Below are 18,856 nucleotides of genomic sequence, written 5' to 3'. Positions count from 1 at the left end.
TTCCATGAGAATAAAAGTATGAAAATTAAAAATTAAAAGATGATAAACACTTTAAAAAGTAAATAAAATGTTATTAAATATGATTGAGTTAACTGTTTTTTTGGAAAAAATTCCTTTCTTCCTTTCTCTCTCTCTTTCTTTTTCCTTCCTTTCTTCTCTCCTCTATCTTCCTCCTCTCAAACCTCCCATCCCTCCCCTTTCTCCATATTGCAGTGCTATGAATAAAACTGAATATGAGTTCACTGCATACAAGGAAACTGCCTTAGGCACTATAACTTCTCTTCAGTCCCTGTAAAGTATTTTTCTTCTACTTCCATATTTCTAACAAAACATGCCATATTATTTAAAGCACCTGGTCCAATATTTGGAGGAAAACAAACAGGGATGTTGATATAACCCTGTTTATATATTACTATTTACTGTTCAGTATTGATGTAATACTATATACTAATACGATATTATTATTTGACACAGAACTGAGCCAATGTTAAAGCAATTTCTGCCAGACCACAGGAAAGGTTCTCCTAAGTATCACATATTATTAAGCACCTGCAGCTGCAGTATAGAAAAGGTCAACATTTTTAAACTATGAAAACACATTGGCAAATCTTCCCAATGAAGTTACTGCAAAGAGTACTATGGCAAAAGCTTGAGAGATCGTTCAACAGCCTGGAGCACATGCTTTGCACGTAGAAGGCCTGGGTTTAACCCCCAGATCCACATGGTCCTCCAAGCACCACCAGGAAGGACCCCAGAGCACTGACCTGGAGGTAATCGTTGAGCACTACCAAAAGCAAAAGACAAAACTAAAAGTTATCAACACTGTGAAAAGGTTCCCAGTGTAAAAGACTTTGTGAAACCACCATGCCCTTGTGACTCAAATACCTTCCATTTCTTATCAAGGAGACGGAATGTTCTTGTCCATCGCTGTACGTGCCCGTGGGAGAGTGCAGGAGAGCTTTTCTCAGGCTTGCTCCATCCCCAGAATCAACGTGCACTTCCACGTGGCCTTCAGTCAGCACAATGGCAAAGAAAGGCTGGGAGTGGGCAGAGCATCACAGAACGATCATTCTATGGCATGAACATTACTATATGATTGCAAAAATATCACATTATAAAATTAATGTGGAAATATTACACCGTGTAAGCAATTTCTTAGCAATATTACCAGCTAACAAAGTGCTTCCCAAAGTGGGTGATATTAGCCCCTGGAGCTCTGAAACCATGGTGGGAGTCCAAGATAGCCCTGGTGTATCTGGGGGCACTTCTTGGTTTGTGATTAAAGAAGATAGATTTCCAGGAGGTGCTAGATATTTTTTGCTGTCATTAGTTTCTTTGTTTTGTCTTTTTGTTTTCCTTGAAAAGTATATGGTAGACTAAGTAAGCTTGCAAGTCTCTGACATAACCCAATGATTTTAAATTTAGTACGCTGCTTTCCAATATCTGTTCATATAATTTAGATTTTACATTATTATTATTACTAACTATATCAAAGGTTTCCATTTCTACATAAGCATTATGCTTTTTATTGCTGAAAATATCCCAACATAGATATATTGCAGGTCATAGATCTATTTGCTTATTGTTCAAAAGTTAGGCCATTTGTAATATTCTATTCCCATATGTAATAAATGTTTAACATTTTTTAGCCTATGCAGTTGTTTCTTAACATTTCCAAAAGTGGAATTAAAGACAGTAGTTTGGGCTCAGAGAGATAGTATGAGGCTGGGTGCTTGCAGGCTGCTAATCCAGTTTGATTCCTGGCACTGCACTTACAGTCGCCTAAGAACCACCAGTGGTCAGACTTGAGCACACACAAACTCAGGGGTAACCCAAGCACTACTGATGTGGTCCAACCCTTTCAAAGAATGAAGACTTTGAAAGTGCTAAAAGCTCTTGGTGGTATTTTACCACACCCAAAAGAGGCGCATGAGCAGAACTAGAATGTGATGGGTTCACAGCATTCTTTTTTTTTTTCGATTAAAAAAATTTATTGTATCGAGATATCAAAAGGGTCTCTTGCCCGCACGCTTAGCTGTCTTCCCCGGGACCCCTCGAAGGGGATGAGCTCCAGCTTCCCTCCCCACCCCGAGCAGAGCTCCTGGCGGCTAAAGACCACCAGAACCTAGCTACAGCCATGCTCGAAGCCCCTCTCCGCACGTTCGGACAGGCCTCATGCATGAAGGTACCGGCAGAGGAACCCAGGTGTGTGTAATCCCATCAACAGCCAACATCCAGAGACTTTAAAGCAAGCTCCCAGAAGTGATATCTTGTAGCCTACTTCTCCCTGTGGGAGAAACTGGCAAGCTTCTGAGAGTTTCCTGCCCACATGGGATAGCCTTGCAAGCTCCCCATGGTGTATTCATATGCTAAATCCAGTAACAAGCTGGATCTCATTCCCCTGACCCTTAAAGAGTCTCCAGTGCGACATCCTTGGGAGGGCCGAGTCAAGAGAGACTTCTAAGATCTCAGGGAAAGGACGACTGGAGAGGTTACTGAGCCCGCTCGAGAAATCGACGATTAATGGGGATTTTGTGATTCATGATTGAGATATCATAACTTACAATAGGATGCAGGTGATTATTACCACATCCATCCCTCCCCCCATGTTCTTCACCACTATCCCATGGACTCTGTTGGACTCTGTCTCCTCCGCCCCCTTACCCCGCCTATTCAGTTCACTCTAAGCATTGGGGCACAGCATTCCTTTATTTGTTAACTTCAGTAGAACATTTTGAATTTTCAGTAGTCCTAATAAGATTATTGGAGGAAAAGAGTTTGGTGTTGCCTCAAAAATTTCCCTACGGCATTACTAAATGATAAATAAATGTTTATAACAGCAGTATTTATAATAGCCAAAAGGCAGAAACAACCCAAATACCCACCAATGAATTAAGAGATAAATCAATGATATTGTGCACTATTTATGACATATTGTTCACTCAAAAAATGGCAGTATTGTCACATGCCGCAGTGTCAATAAACCCAGAAAACATGCTAAGTGAAAGATACAAACAATCACATGTTGCAAGAATCCACTTATATAAAATATACAGATAAAGGCATTTATAGGTACAGAAAGGAAATCGGTGGTTTCCAGGGAGGAGGGGAGATGAAGATGCTTAGTGGCACAGGCTTTTTATTTTCACTGACATAAATGTTTTGAAGTAGAGAGAGGATGTGCCCTCTCAATATTGTAAAAACACTAAATTGTTCTGCATTTTTCACTTTAAATAGATTAATTTTTACATTTTGAAAATTTTACTCCAATGTAAGAAATAATTGATGAAGTCCACAAACCTATCTGTCATTGTCAAACCCTTATCAAGTGACTGTATCAGGGATCTCTGAATTGCTTTGACTTATAATAGCTAAGCGACCTGGGGAAGGTTAACCAAAGCTCTCTGAATCCACTTCTCTCACAAAACACATGAAGCAGCAATCGCAGAGTAAGCAGTATGAACAATCAGCAGTATGAACTCTACAGCAATGACTGCAAAGCATTCTGAATGCTTTTAAAATATCCTGCACAAATTATAGTTGCATAACTTCCACCTTATTAGCAGTCCTATAAAAACTCTTCAAGGTCCACGATACAAACAAATTTGCACAGAGGAGAGGAAAAACAATCACCTATGCTACTGAAAAGGAATATAAAGATGGAAAACCATTAACTTTTCTCTCTTCTATGGGTCCACTGCCTTGGCACAAGCCACATTTCTCTTTCTGCTCCATTTAGTCCCTATAATGCATAAAGAAAATCTTGCTTTATGGAGCAGTATACTAAGCAACTCAACAGAATTTAATGGTTTGCTGTCTTTCCTTTTATTACAAAAACAAAAGCCACGGTATGTGGAAGAAAATTCAAAGAGCTTGAAAGCAACAAGAAGTAGTTAGCCGGTATCTTTCTCCTCCATAGCTACAAAAGAAAAATGGGATAGTCAACAGACAATTTCTGATTTACAAAGGAAAATATTCAGCAACACTAATTTTAACTTATTAAAAATGCATACCTATAAATAACAGGACATGCATATAACTACAATAACCACTCATGGTTTAGCTGTTTTTATTGGAAGTTATATTCTTTCTGAAAATATGAAAGTGTCTGACCTACTCACCACATGATCTTGCTTCTTCTCAGGTTTGTCCAAGGCAGCCAGAATGATGCCGCTACTGTTCTGAGTGACAAATGTTGCCAACAGTTCTGATTCTGGTGTCAAAGACTTGGGTGGCAGTTCAACATAGCCACCTTTCAAGAAGCTAACACTTCGGATAGGCTAGTTATAGAGAGAAGAAAAAGCAATATTAAGTCTTCAGGGTGGGTTTAGATAGCATCGCCTTACATTGGTATACCAGTGGGCATGAGCACAAACTTATCCCAGGACTGACAGAAAGCATCTCACCTCCAGTACACAGCCTTTTCTCACTCCATAGGAATTTCTGAGTAAATCAAAGGTTGATCTGGATATTTCCAGGTTTCTGATACAGCCCACATAGTTCTTGCTGATAATACCACTTCTGGAGGGAAGACCATGAGGACAAAACAAAATGTGTTTTCTTTACTTTTTTTTTGGAAAAAAAAAAGGGACTAAGAATGGACCTGGAAATAAAGAACACCCATTTCCAAGTGTTATTCTATAGAAATACTAGACAGGTCTCCCTCTCTAAAGGACAGTGATGATGAGAACTTTCAGTCAAAGGCATACTCTTTGGACGACAAAGAAAGGGACTGAAGAGATAATACAAGGGTCAAGACACTTGCCTTGCATGTAACTAAACCCTGTTTAATCCCTAGCATGACATAAGGTTCCCTGAGCACCACCAAGAATGGTTCTTGCACACAGGCAAGGAGTAAGCCCTGAGCACTGTCAGGTGTGACTACAACCCCCACCTCTGCCAAATAAAATAAAGGGGCTGAATTTAGTGACCTTAATCCCTTATATAACCACCAAGATAAATGTTCATTGTTTTAAGAGAAATCTTAGTAATTACAAGTTAAGTCTACTCATTAAAATACAGGACAATGATAGGTGAGATAATAGACAGATTAGGAGATTATTAGTATAAGGAGAATTTAGATGGTAACCTAGACTCCTTGGAGAATAGACCATTTGGCTGGAGTGGGGGGAGGGAGCAGTAATGCTATTTCCTGGGATCACATGTTCTAGAGAAGACAGTGGTTCTTGCTCCTGCTGCATTTTCATGAGCTCTGTCCTAAAGAAATAATTGCATGTGGTAAAGGTTGGGATTTCCCCAAATCTAATTTTCTTCTATTCATTTACTTGGTCCTCTTCCTCCTTAACAAAATGCTCAGTATCCCCAGGGGTCACTCCCTGTAATCTTAGCACTACAGTGCTCATGTGGAGCAGAGGATGTGGTGCTCAGAAGCAGAAATTCTGGGGGTCACCAGCATCACCACCTGCTCATGCTCAGGGGATCCTAGAGTGTTAAGAATTGAACTCAAAGTCTCCTGCTCATACTCAACCCTTTTGAAAAGTCTCCCTGCCCTTCAAACCCCATTTCTTATATGGCTCCAAGTGCATACCATGTTTTTCTTTCTTTCTTGCCCAGTATTTTCCCTCTATCCTCTCGTTTCCTGGTTGCTGCGTCGGAGTGGGGGATATGCACCAGGCAATGCATACTGTGGATGTGGGGACCCCCATGGCAGTGCTGAGGATCACATTCAGCAATAAGGGGCAGTGCTGAGGACTGAACTCATGGGATCAAGTGTCACTAAGCCACATCCCTGAGCCCTAATATGATACTTTTATTATTGAGAGTTGCCATACTGCTAGCTAGGATGAGGCGGTAGGATGGCAAGCTCTCATTTCCAAAATACTATCAATGTCTCCAAGTTATATCTTCAGGCATCAGGTAGTTGATCAGCAGGAGAGTTTGGCAGTAATATGAGCATCCATAGGCTAAGAACAAGCTGTGCACCACTAAAGAACTATAGAATTCCCACCAAATTTCAACCTTTCTAGTTCTCAGTTTCTTCCATTGTACATGAAAATACTGATCTTGGTGATATCCAGGGATCTTCTAGGATGAAAGGAAGATCTAATTGTCATCCTTGAATAGAGGTTCTCTTCTGTCTCCTAGACCCTATTATGTGCCATTTAAGAAAATGTACAGATGAACTAAAGATTATGCTCAAGAAAAATCCTGCAGCCACCACATCAAGGAATAATAAATGAAACTGGAGATTAGGAGACAGGTTTCCAGCCCTGGTTTTGCTTTGGTACTGGGTATCCTGGGGCAGGTAATTAATTACCAGGAAGTTTAAGTGCAATTTATTCCTAAGACTATGTGGGGTTGGTAGGGAGGACAGTGGTTATTAGCTATGTTCCTTGAAACATACAGAAACTTCTGGTTAAAAAATAGGGGAAAGAGGGGAAATGCACTCTGGAAATGCTCAACCCATAGTAATCAGGGTGGCAGAGGCAATGACTGACACCAACAGAATGTTTACGTAAATTATTAAAGCCACAAAGCTAAACATGAACCAGTGTTATGTGTTTCACTGCCTTTCTCTTCTCTTCTCTTCCATCCAACTTCCTCATACTGGATTTTCAATGTTCACATACATTATTCATTCTATTATGCAAAAAGGGGATCCATATACATATATTTCTGCATAAAGCACCTTTCCTTATTTTGCCTTGAGAGGCACTCTACTACATTAAAATGTCTACAGAGGAAAATGAACCATAATGAAAATATTTTGAGTAGAGCCTCAAAATATTGCACAATAATAATTTCTAGATGTTTTCTAAAGGCAATAGAAAATCAGAAATTTTACTGAAGAAGGATTTCCTCTCAATAAATATGGAATATAGTGGCTATGGGTTAACTTCCAAAGATGCTGGAATCTCAAGTGCCTGTGAATGTGACCTTATATGGATATGAAGGCTTTTCAAATAAAATCAAGGTAAGATGAGGTCAGATGGCTAGGTCCTAATCCAATATGACTGATGCCCTTATTAAAGGGGCACTTTAGATCCAGGAATGTTCACAAAGGGAGGACATTCTGTGGCAGGAAAGAGTGACACATGCAAGCTGGGGGATGCCTTAATTTAAGAGACTCTAAGAGAGACATGAAACATTCTCACAGCTCTCACAAGACGTGACTCTGTGGACACCCTGCTTTCTATGGACACTCTAGTTTCTGATCTATAGTTGCAGCACTTTGAGAGGACATAGTTCTACTGTGCAAGCTGACCAGTTTGGGAACTGGTTGTAGTAGTCCTAAGAAATTAATGATAGTGATAATTAAGGATCTGAACATTTTGCAATGTGGCATCATATCTTAAAATTCATTTTTAAAAATGGAATCACTGTGAGATACACAGTTACAAAGTTGTTCATGATAGAGTTTCAGTCATAAAAATATTCAACACCCATCCATTCACCAGTGCATATTTCCCACCACCAATGTCTCCAGTTTCCCTCCCATCACCTCCACGCCCAGCCTCCATCGCGGGCAGACACTTTTCTTATCACTCTTTCTCTCTTTCCTTTTGGGCATTATGTTTTGCAACTGAGGTACTGGTAGAACTTTACAAGAAAAAAATCCAACCCCATCCAAAAATGGGGAGAAGAAATGAACAGAAACTTCTTCAAAGAAGAAATACGAATAGCTAAAAGGCACATGAAAAATTGCTCTGCATCACTATTCATGAGGGAGATGCAAATCAAAATAATAATGAAATATACTACCACAGACTGGCACACATTGAAAACATACCTTAGTATTCTTGACCTAGGTAATCCACCCACATAAATGGGATCCTTATTGAGACGATTGAGATCAGAAGATGCTCCGGGAGTTTCTCCTTGCTTCGTCTCTTTGTGACTGGTGTTATATGGATCAACAACTGCGAGGTGACCTAAAATAATCAATAAGGAAATGAAAATCACTTTCTACATTGAAGTAAAACACAAAGTTCATTTACAAAGATATGTTCTTTTGGGGGGCTGGAGCGATAGTGCAGTGGGTAGGGCGTTCGCCTTGTCCACGGCTGACCCAGGTTCGATTTCTCTGCCTCTCTTGGAGAGCCTGGCAAGATACCAAGAGTATCCCGCCCTCGCGGCAGAGCCTGGCGAGCTACCCGTGGCGTATTCGATATGGGAAAACAGTAACTACAAGTCTCACAATGGAGACATTACTGGTGCCCGCTCAAGCAAATCAATGAGCAACCGGATGACAGTGACAAAGTGATGTTCTTTTTTGATGGTTTATTTGGGGGCCACTTCCAGCCAGTGCTCGGGGCTTACTCCTGGTCTTACACTCAGGGATCACTCTTGATGGTGCTTATGGGTCAGGGATTGGACCCATTTGGTTGCAAGCAAGGCAAGCACCCTTCCTGCTGTACTATCTCTCCGGCCCTGAGATCTGTTCTTTTATATTCTGCATTTTTGAACAATAAATGTGCTTGACTATTAAATGGCAAATGAAAATCCTTTGTATAAAAGTCAGTACCTCCAGAATACATGTTTCTAAATGATTGCAGTATGCTTACAGAATAAAATATAGCTTATTTCTTAATTCTATTTAACATTTATTTATAAATAAATAATTTGGGAGGCTATACCCAGCTGTGTTCAGAGCTTACTCTTATCTCTGTACTTAGGGACTACTCTTGGTGGTGCTCAGAGGACCATATGTGGTACTGGTGATCAAACATGAGTGGATCATGCAAGGCAAGCACCTTACTTACTGTACCATCTCCCCAGCTCCCCTGTATCACTGTCATCCCGTTGTTCATCGATTTGCTTGAGCGGGCACCAGTAATGTCTCCATTGTGAGACTTGTTGTTACTGTTTTTGGCACATTGAATAAGCCACAGGTAGCTTGCCAGGCTCTGCCATGTGGGCAAGATACTCTCAGTAGCTTGCCGGGCTCTCCCAGATCCCCTAATTAGCACTTAATGGCAAATAGCATACTTGGAAATCTGAGACAAATATACCTATGCCTCCACGGAATATTGATCTTGGAGCTTATTTCAGAGAAAACAATGGTTTTCAGTGCTAAACTTGAATTACGATTTTGAAAAGATCTGAAAGATATGAGAATTCCCAGCATCCTGTTTGCACTTACCTAGCTTTCGATTTCTCTGGAAAGCTATTTTGAACCAGGATCCATTATTGTAGCGTCTGTCTGTGATAAGTGCAAGAGGCCCTGAGCCCAAGTCAACAGTGACTTTAACTCTGCCATGGACCATCTCAACAGACAGAAAGTCTTTCTGCAGAGAAGAGAAAACAGTTACCCATGGGCTAATGGTTGTCACAAAGTCCCTTTCCTTTTAAGCCTAAAATGGCATAAATCTTCAAAAGTAAACTAAGATAATTAGGGTTGGCCGAACAGCCAGATATCCATGCTAGGACTGGCATGTCCATGAAGGCTTCCCAGAATACCAAGTAACACCCAAATGGGTTACATAGGAGAGCTACTCATTACTGCCCAAATCTACAACACACAAGAAAAAGGGGAATCTCTGTATCTACTTCAATGAGACTGACAAACAGGCCAGTTCAAACATAAAACCTGAAGTTCCCAAGTACAGTGATAAAATGAACACAGGGCAAGACTCCTTGAGTTCAAATAACAAATGTTTAATAATGTTTAATTGGTGTCTATAGTGACCAGAGGGCTAATTTCTAATGGGCACTCTTCCATATTTTCCAAAGGACCTTCAGTGGAATTTCTACTAATAAGCTATTTTCAGTAGGCAATTTTATATTCTTGGATTGACACATAAGATTAGTATATGCTCTTAAAGCATCTATTGAACACAAATATCCACCCCCTGCAATCCAACCATATAAATATACACACAGAAGTACTTATATACATTCTTACAGTGTCATTTGAAGCAAGGTAGAGGAGAAGCCCATTAGGTGAATAGGTATTAAAAAGCATGATTATGTGAGTCATGGTAGTCCGGAGTGTCTTCTCCACAACAGAATACCCACTTCCATCAAAATAGAAGGAAGAGTCTTCATTCTGGGGACTGCAATTCAGAGCAGGTGAAATTACCCATTCTCAGGTAGGTGAACGGCGAGCAACAATACAGTCAGTACAGCACAAAAATGGTGGCAGCGCTATTATTGATTTGATCTTGTTGACTTGTTAACATGTGATAATTTGATAACCAAAGAGTCGTGACGAAAAATAAAATTTCAAAAATCTCAGGATGTGCTTACAACAGAATTATATAACATAGACCATGATCCTGTCAGACAAGGGTTTTCTCTTGTTTTCTTCCCTTCATAACTCAAAAGTTTGATTTGATTCACTATTCTACTACAAAGTAAGTTGATCTAGAACATATCACTATAACGTTTTTTAAAAGATATTTCTGGACTATCAAAGGCTTTGGGAGTGAAACTTGGATTGAGTTGTATGAGTTTTAATATTTTGTATTTGAAGGTATAATAATCAAACTTGGTGCCACATTTATGAGCAATACAGAACCTCGGTAAAACAGTTTCCATGATGTTTTATGAAAATTAAGCTTTTGAAATCATATCTTTGTATAGTCTGCTTTTCCTAAAAACTTGCTTTGCAATCTTTATTTTAGGCAGTTTAACTTAAATGACATGAATCCTAGAAAAGTTCTGAAGCTATGGCTTCATTACTAACTCTTTCACTCTTAAAACAAGAGTCTTTTGGAAGTATATTTCTTTGCTGTACCTCTTGGCTGACCATAGTTTCATGGGGCAAAGAACTGTATAATAAATTGCAGTTCCCCAATTTACCAGCTGTGGAAAAGTTATCTAACCTTTCCATTAGATTGTGGGTTTTTTTTGGGGGGGGAGGGGGTAACACCCAGCAATGTTCAGGGGTTACTCCTGGCTCTGCACTCAGGAATTACTCCTGGAAGTGCTCGGAGGACCGTATGGGATGCTGGGAATCGAACCAAGTCAGCCGCATGCAAGACAATTGCCCTACCCACTGTGCTATCACTCCAGCCTTCTATTAGGTTTTATCTTTTCATCTATAAAATAGGACTAATAGGAATCTGCCTGAAGCAGATACAGTAAAACTGATAGGGTGCTTGCCTTGCACACGACATACCTGGGTTTGATCCTTGACATCTATCTGGTCACCTGAGGACTTCCAGGAGTGATACCTGAGCATAGAGCCAGGAATAAATCCTGAACACAGCCAGATTAAGGACTGGTTCAGGTGTGGCCCAAAATGCATTAAAAAATAGAGACAATAACAGCATCTCTCTAGGAGTCAATCCATAATTTCATCCAAGAAATGTTTTAGAACAGTAACTATCACACAGTAAGTGTGTGCTCTACTTCTGTTTTGATATTCTACTCAGTCCAGAAGTCCCTATTATCCCTATTAAAAGATGAACCTCAAAGATTAAGAGTCTTACCCAAGAATACCTGAAGGGAATGGAAAAGTGGGTTTCCAACAAAACTCAAGAAAGCTATCAGTTTTCACTGTGCATCCTCTCCCTCCCAGAGCACCTGAGCTCTCTGCTCCCTAGGATGTGCGGTCAGGGTCCCTTTTTCAGTAGGGCCTGTCTAAGTGAGGTGACTATGAAGAAGGCTGGAGGCAAGAGAAATCTTAGTTGACACAATACATCCCTGGAGTCGACACTGTGTTGTTCCTCCACGGGGCTTGTTTCTGTCTGGAACCTCTGGTCAGTCCAAAAGCCAGTTTTCTAGGTAGGCCCCAGAAAAAAGGCTCTGGGCTCTCACTTGAGGCACCACAACACAGCCACAGGTGGTCACCCTTTCATGGACAGGTTTGTTTGAACACCCAGCTGTTACAGAGGTTCTCTGAGTGTATTTTTGTGTTATCTTGCTTATCACCATAGGTTAGGGAGGAAAGATAAGTATAATTGTAATTTTCACCTCCATGCACTGAAGTGACTTTAGTAGCCAATGTCACCAAAAGCTATTAGGAGATAGGAGAACTATGTCAGGACCCGTGAGACACCTGCTTTCAATACCCAAGTTTCTTGTCATGACCTCTTAAGCTAGTAGAGGGAGGAAAAAGCGGCAAATAAAAGGCTCAAAATTCTGCCCATTGGACAGCCAGGTAAGGGCCAGCAGTGATGAGTGGAGACGCTCCTTCTCCTCCCCCGTCCCTACGAGACCCCAAGATGCCACCTACAAACGGCCCCTCTGACTGTTTCTTAAGCTTCTTAATGGTCATGATCCCAGAGACACACGAATCTCAGAACCCAGCAGCTCTTGGCAGAAATCTCTCCAGACTTCATTATTAAAATTTCAGAATTCCAAGATTGTGTGGCTGGACATCATATGCTATTCATAATCAGCTATAGAAAACAAATTGTCTAACGTTGCCTTTTTGGCAGGTCTGAGCATTGGGGGAAAATTCCAAATAATAATTGTTTTTTTAAATAGGTACTTTCCCCCCAAAGTTCTATAATGATAGAAATTAAATGTATTTAAATGGTGGGAATGGTGTCGAAATATTGAATGTAACCAAAGTAGAGAGAGGGGAATGTGGAAATTATCTGCCACACAGGTAGGGGGAAGGGTAGAATGGAGGGTATACTGGGGTTTTTGGTGGTGGAAAATATGCACTGGTGAAGGGATGAGTGTTTGATCATTGTATGATTGAGACTTAAACCTGAAAGCTTTGCAATTGTTCTCACAGTAATTCAATAAATTTATTTTAAAAAGTAATAATAATAAATAAGTAAAAGGCTCAAAATTCCAGTACAGAGCCATGGGATAGAACAAACCCAACAATGACCAAATGGAAACTCATCCACAAGTTTCTAAATGTAATAGAGTTGCTTCTAACTGATCTTGTCACAGCTCACTGTTAATTATAGATATCTGTACAGAGCAGCCTATTAAATGGGAGAAATTATATAAGATGTTCTCTAATGGAAAAGGTGATACTGTCATAATTGCTAAAGTGCTAGAAAATGGGACTTAAATACTTGTGGGGTTGCAGATATTTTATTAGAAAATTTTACAAACAGTGTTGAGCTTGGTGAAATTAAGTTCTTTTGGTGGTGAACTTAATGTAGGATGTCAGATGCTCATTTATAATAGTGCACACCTGAAATTGATGTAATATGTTATATATAACACAATTTCAATGAAACATTATTAAAAATTATAAAACTATAATTCAAAAATGTCTTCTACTATGTCAGTGTGTGCAAAATTTTACAAAAATGCTCTAAATACATTTAATTTCTATCATTATAGAACTTCAGGGGGAAAGTACCTATTTATGAAAACTGATAAGACAGGGCCTGGAAATGGCTGATGGTGAAGTATGTGCCTCACATATGTGAAGCCCTGGTTTCAATTCCCAGTTCTGGAAAAATAAAATTGACAATTAAGACAAAATTCTGATCTTTGGAGATATCTTAAAATAAAAAGAACATAGTAACCTACCCAAGATTTGATTATGGCTCTCTGAGATAAAAGTTTGTTTGAATATATATAATGCTGCTTGATTTTATTATTCATGATCTTAGCCAATAGGCCCCCCAAAAAGAGCACTTCTGTTTTCTATTTTACTTTTTTTTTGGGGGGGTCACACCCAGCAATGCACAGGGGCTCTGCTCTCAGGAATTACTCCTGGCGGTGCTCAGGGGACCATATGGAATGCTGGGAATCGAACCCGGGTCGGCCAAGTGCAAGGCAAACGCCCTATCTGCTGTGCTATCTCTCCAGCCCCTAGCACTTCTATTTTAAGGGTTGAAATCTATGCAGGGGGTCAGAGCAATATCTACTGTTTAACAAAGCTTCCAGATCTGAACAGAACGCACGTTATGTGTTAAATACAGTGGTACACATTACCTTCCAAAACAGCCATGGCACTTCCCCTCTCTTTCCACATAGTTCCAGAGGCCGATTGGCTGTCCATTCAAGAAGGCCTCACTCATGCAGCCTTTAAAATGAGTAACCTTTATGGCAGAGGACTTCTAACGTAAACAAAGAAATGTTACACATGTATACATGGCAAAGAGGAACAAACTCTGAGTGCATGAAACGTGGTGGCTTTAGAAGTTCAAATCTAATGGATTTGAATTTTGAGAAAACAACATCCAGAAAAATGGTCCACTGAAAATGACTCGATTTCCTGCCACGTATGAAGTGGTGTCCTAGAATGAGTGATGATCAGAAAGGATCTTAATGATCACCTCAGTTTTTAGAGCCATGACAAAAGATCCCCATTTTATGGAAGAAAGACAGAATGTGGTGGATGCAGCCTTGTTGGTACTAAGACTCTTTCTCTCATTTTAAAGCATTGTCCCATTCCAAGGGACTCAAATTTATTTTGTGAGGGGAAACAGATGTAATAAAATAAATGTGTTGGGCTCTTGATTAAACATTACTTACTATTAGTCTAATATGAATCAGAACATTACAGAAATTAATGTGGAATAATTAATTCTTATTTTATCACCATGAAAGAAACTCAAATTGAAAACAAACTATTACATTTCTTTTTCACTGATACAACTTATGATTCCTTACTCTAAAAAAAAATTAATTCAATGCTGTAGATGAACTGTCATTAACTAAAATAACAAAAGTAAAAAAATCTATATCTTCCTAGGATGTATTCAAGAATTTAAACATATTAATATCAGAGAGATAAAACTAGCCAATCACTGAACATGCAAATGAACATGCATGATGTTACCTTGATCTGTCCTCCAAGTCCTCCAATGAACATCAGTGTGGAGTTGTTTACGTCCAGAACATTAGCTGTTCCTGGAGATCTGCTAGTTTTTGCTGGTGGCTTTTGAGATGTGCTTGTTTCCTTTACACTCAATGAACCAGTATTTCCAAACCTAAGGGCCACAAAGAATTATTAAAAGGACACCTTCAGAGTTTCAAGTTGGTCCTAGATAAATATGTATGTCTCACACAAAGTTGCCATCTGCATGTCCCCTACCTGTCCACCTGGACAGTCTTACCTGGATCTTCCCACTTCCCATGTTGCTCACTCTACCCCTAACTTACTCTCCCAAGTCTTAAAGAGTAGTTCTTAAGACATACATTTCATAATGTTATTTTCCTGCTTATAACAGTTAAGAATAATGGGCTAAACTATATTCAGAACAGACTTGCTGTGAATATTGCCCCATTTAATAGGTAACAAAACATTCAGATTCCTAACATATCAACAACACAAACTACACAAATTATAGAAAAGTAAACAAGAAACATATACTCAAATCTGCTTAAATCTTTTAGGAGAGACTTTTTAAAAAAATTTTATTTTTTGCTTTTTAGGTCACACTTGATGATGCACAGGGGTAACTCCTGGCTCATGCACCAGGAATTACTCTTGGCGGTGCTCAGGAAACCATATGGGATGCTGGGAATCGAACTCGGGTTGGCCACATGCAAGGCAAATGCGCTACCCACTGTGCTATTGCTCCAGATCTTGGGAAAGGCTTTGAAAGGATGAACTTTGTGTGTGAATATTAAGAAGACCTGCTTCCTATTTGTAGCTTTGTCTTCTTCACTCTGGTCTGTGCTCTGTTGCTAGCCACAAGGGTCACTACTGGGCTGTGTTCTACTCCTTTATTGGGGACAAAACAGTTGATTGCATTGATTGTCTCTGATTTAGATCTATCAATTTTAAAGCAACACAATTTCACTTTTTTCTTCACTAATTTGTTAATTTTTGTTACAAAGCTTATTCTTTTAAAATAAGGAGCAAACACTATAGTTGAACCATGTTTCTATAGTTGAACCATGAAATCATTCAATAAAATTTGACTTCCAAAATATTTCAAAGTTTGTTAGATGATATTACACACAGGTAATTATTAAAATAGTTCTTACTAAGAAGAGAGATGCTGAGAGAGAACTTTCTCTATTACCTGGTTACATAAATGCTGTGCCATTTGTTGTCATCTATCCGGAAGTCAGGAAATTCCACCCGTGCCGACCCGGAGCCCACATCCCAGAGGAAGGCCACGTTCCCTCGTCGCATCTCCACTGCCAGGAAATCAGACTAGGACACAGGACAGGAGCTGGGATGAGTTTTCTTGCTAGTTTGAGGACTACCAACACTTTAACGAATGAGATCATTTGTTTGTGGGGGCGGGGCGGCGGTAGGGACTCCTGCAGGCTGTAATTCTTGGCTGGCTGAGCCTTTGGCTGGGGGCCAGGGCTTGAGGCTGCAGTGCCGCTCTGGCTCTGGATTGCCTAGGCCGTCCCCACGGTGCTTAGAAGCCTCCAGGGCTGCTTCAAATGATGCTCAGGGAATGCGTGGGTGCAGGGGTCAAACCAGGTGACTGCCTGCAAGGCATGTCCTTGACCCCTATCCTCTCTCTCCAGTCCCTGAAGAACAAATTCTTACAGTATTTTCTTTATTCTTTAAAACAAAAACCAAAATCACCACCTCCTCAGCCACGGTTTTTTGTTTGTTTGTTTGTTTGTTTATTTGTCTTAAAAATGCTCTTCTCTCTAGAGCAAGATCTGGAATACTGGGGACAGATACCAGCACAAGACATCAGTGTCCACTGCTTCCTGCCTGGCCCTATACAATGCCATGCATGAAGCTCCCCAGGAGGGCCAAAGAGACAGCACAGCAGGCCGGGGGTTTGCCTTGCAAGCAGTTGATCCCGGTTCAATCCCTAGCATCCCATGGGGTTCCCTGAGCAGCGTCAGGAGTAATTCCTATGTGAGAGCCAGGAGTAACCCCTGTGTCCCCCAAACAAATACACGAAACACAAAATCTCCCCCCGGATAGTCTTGGGAGAAGACCAGAAGTGTACAGGGAACAGGAGGGAAGGAGTTTTCCCACACAAACTTGTTTGTTCTCCCAGACTAAGAAGACATTAAATGGATGTGTGATGTACAATGTGCAATGACAGAAGCCTTAAATCCCAGGATTGACTGGTCCCCTGGGAACCACTGAAATCTTGCTGAGTAAAAGAGGTGGCATAAAGCCTGGAAATCCTGCTATGTCCCTTAGGGTTCATACCTCCACTCTTGTTAACAAGCACCAAGAAGTGCCGGCAGTACAAAGTTAAACTCTATGGCTTCAATGGTCCCATGGGCAATAAGAAAAGTTGTAATAACACAGCTTGCAGAGGGCCGAGGGTAGCACCTGCCATAAGTATTGCATTACTCACAGGCTTTCGACTTTGTAGCTTATTTTTAATCTAATACTATCAATTTAGCAAAGAAAAAAACAAGTTCCCTTGAATGCATTAGTGATTTCACTAAGGCCTAATGTGTGTATGTATTTATGTATATAATATTCCCATCAAGAAAGCATCTATATACACATTTTAAGAGATTCAAATTGCTTTCTATATTCCCACACTTACACTGATGCTGCTTCCGAGGTAAAAGAGAAGGTTGTCAGGTTCACTTGTCTTTACAGTTAGTGTTATGGAATTGTAGTTAGTAGAAGATATATGAGGCTGGTAGGCCCGGATGCAATCTCTGTCTGCAGACACAGCGACTTTAATCTGTAAGAGGAAAAGGAAATGTTCCAGTCATTTAGTGACACACACTGGTGGCAGGCCAGGCGTTTCAGAGTGCTATTCCATGACGGATTTTCATTGCTAGGCGGGCTTCCTTTCTTGATAATACACAATGCCTTGCCTTTCATAAAGGGGGTCTTATCTGGTGGAATATTTCAATGTGGGAAAGTTGGCTTAAGAGCATTTTATATAGAAAATTTTCGCTTTTACTTGAGATGTGATCTCCATACGAAAAGTTTATCCAATCACCTTGACGTTTTCCACACCTGACACAGAGGGTATCTGATCATTCATTAAACAAATAAAGCTTTAACTTATTTTTTATTCAACAGGGGCTTATACAGACACGAATGAACTCACTACATAATGATTTGACAATTATCTGTAAATATTCTGTATATTAAGCTTAAAGATAGTAATTTTATGCTAACTAGAACAGGTGGAACCATCCACTGTGTTTAGTGACTGTAACTAAAGTGGATGGAAGCCGGAGCACACACTCAATTTCAGTCTTTTCCAACAGTGAGGTGACTGTGGAATGGGGAGGCAAATATCCAGAAATCGTTTTTCTTGAACTTTCTAAAGTTTCAAGTGGATAAGAATATAGCTGAGGTGATCCTGATCCTCTTCAGATCCACAGAAGCATGGCAGTGCACAGCCTTGCAAAAGCCTATTTCCTGACCCTCCTCTTCTTCCAAACACAAGCCATGCACCACAGGGAACCTCAGAACACATTCTCAAGTCTGAGAGCTTCTCTGGGCATCATTTGTTTCATGCATTTAGTGACGTGGATTTGCACACAGACAAACTGTCTTCTCAGATTCTTAGGAAGAGTATTTGAATGTGATATTTGATATTCTGAAAACTTGGGTTATTAAAATTAAGTTGGTAAAATGATGTGAATAATTTACTAAGGTAAATTGATTTTATTATTACTTATTACATTCCCATATGCAACCAATAAAACTTAAGGTACCATTTTAATATTTAATATGATCAGATACTATCTAATGGTCATGAATCTATGCTGAATTATAAATCTCCATAAAGATATGGAGATCACTTTGCTTTCTGTTTCTTCAACAGGGGCCTCTGGCAGTGCTTGGGGGACCAGAAGACATTTCTCAATGACATGGGGTCGAGAGGTGCAGGTACGACAGTGCAGTTCTGGGTGGTACCTGAGGGCACCTCTGGGGGCCTATGAGGTGCTGGGGATTGAACCTGGGACCTGGAGAATGCAAGGCATGTGCTCTACCCCTTTGAGCTACCTCCTAGTACCCTAGGGATATTTTGAAACACATTGAATAAAGGCATAAATCAAAGGAAGTAAGATTAATGAAACAGAATTAAACGTACACTCATATATTTTGAAACAGTAC

At 40.1% G+C, this 18,856-nt stretch overlaps 1 protein-coding gene across 1 annotated transcript in view; it reads right to left on the bottom strand.

Annotated features, from left to right (window-relative positions):
• LAMA1 (laminin subunit alpha 1) overlaps window positions 1–18,856 on the bottom strand; it is a 153,654-nt gene that overhangs the window by 12,305 nt on the left and 122,493 nt on the right. The window contains exons 45-54 of the mRNA XM_055124819.1: window positions 17,319–17,462; window positions 15,861–15,994; window positions 14,669–14,819; window positions 13,819–13,943; window positions 9,866–10,016; window positions 9,104–9,248; window positions 7,751–7,892; window positions 4,407–4,521; window positions 4,122–4,280; window positions 886–1,037 (exon numbers count right to left, since the gene is read on the bottom strand). Of these exons, the coding sequence (XP_054980794.1) occupies window positions 886–1,037; window positions 4,122–4,280; window positions 4,407–4,521; window positions 7,751–7,892; window positions 9,104–9,248; window positions 9,866–10,016; window positions 13,819–13,943; window positions 14,669–14,819; window positions 15,861–15,994; window positions 17,319–17,462 (1,418 nt within the window). The remainder of the gene's footprint in view (window positions 1–885; window positions 1,038–4,121; window positions 4,281–4,406; window positions 4,522–7,750; window positions 7,893–9,103; window positions 9,249–9,865; window positions 10,017–13,818; window positions 13,944–14,668; window positions 14,820–15,860; window positions 15,995–17,318; window positions 17,463–18,856) is intronic.

Source organism: Sorex araneus, chromosome 2, assembly GCF_027595985.1.
Source record: "Sorex araneus isolate mSorAra2 chromosome 2, mSorAra2.pri, whole genome shotgun sequence".
Taxonomy (NCBI): domain Eukaryota; kingdom Metazoa; phylum Chordata; class Mammalia; order Eulipotyphla; family Soricidae; genus Sorex; species Sorex araneus.
This window is presented reverse-complemented; position numbering and strand designations above follow the sequence as displayed.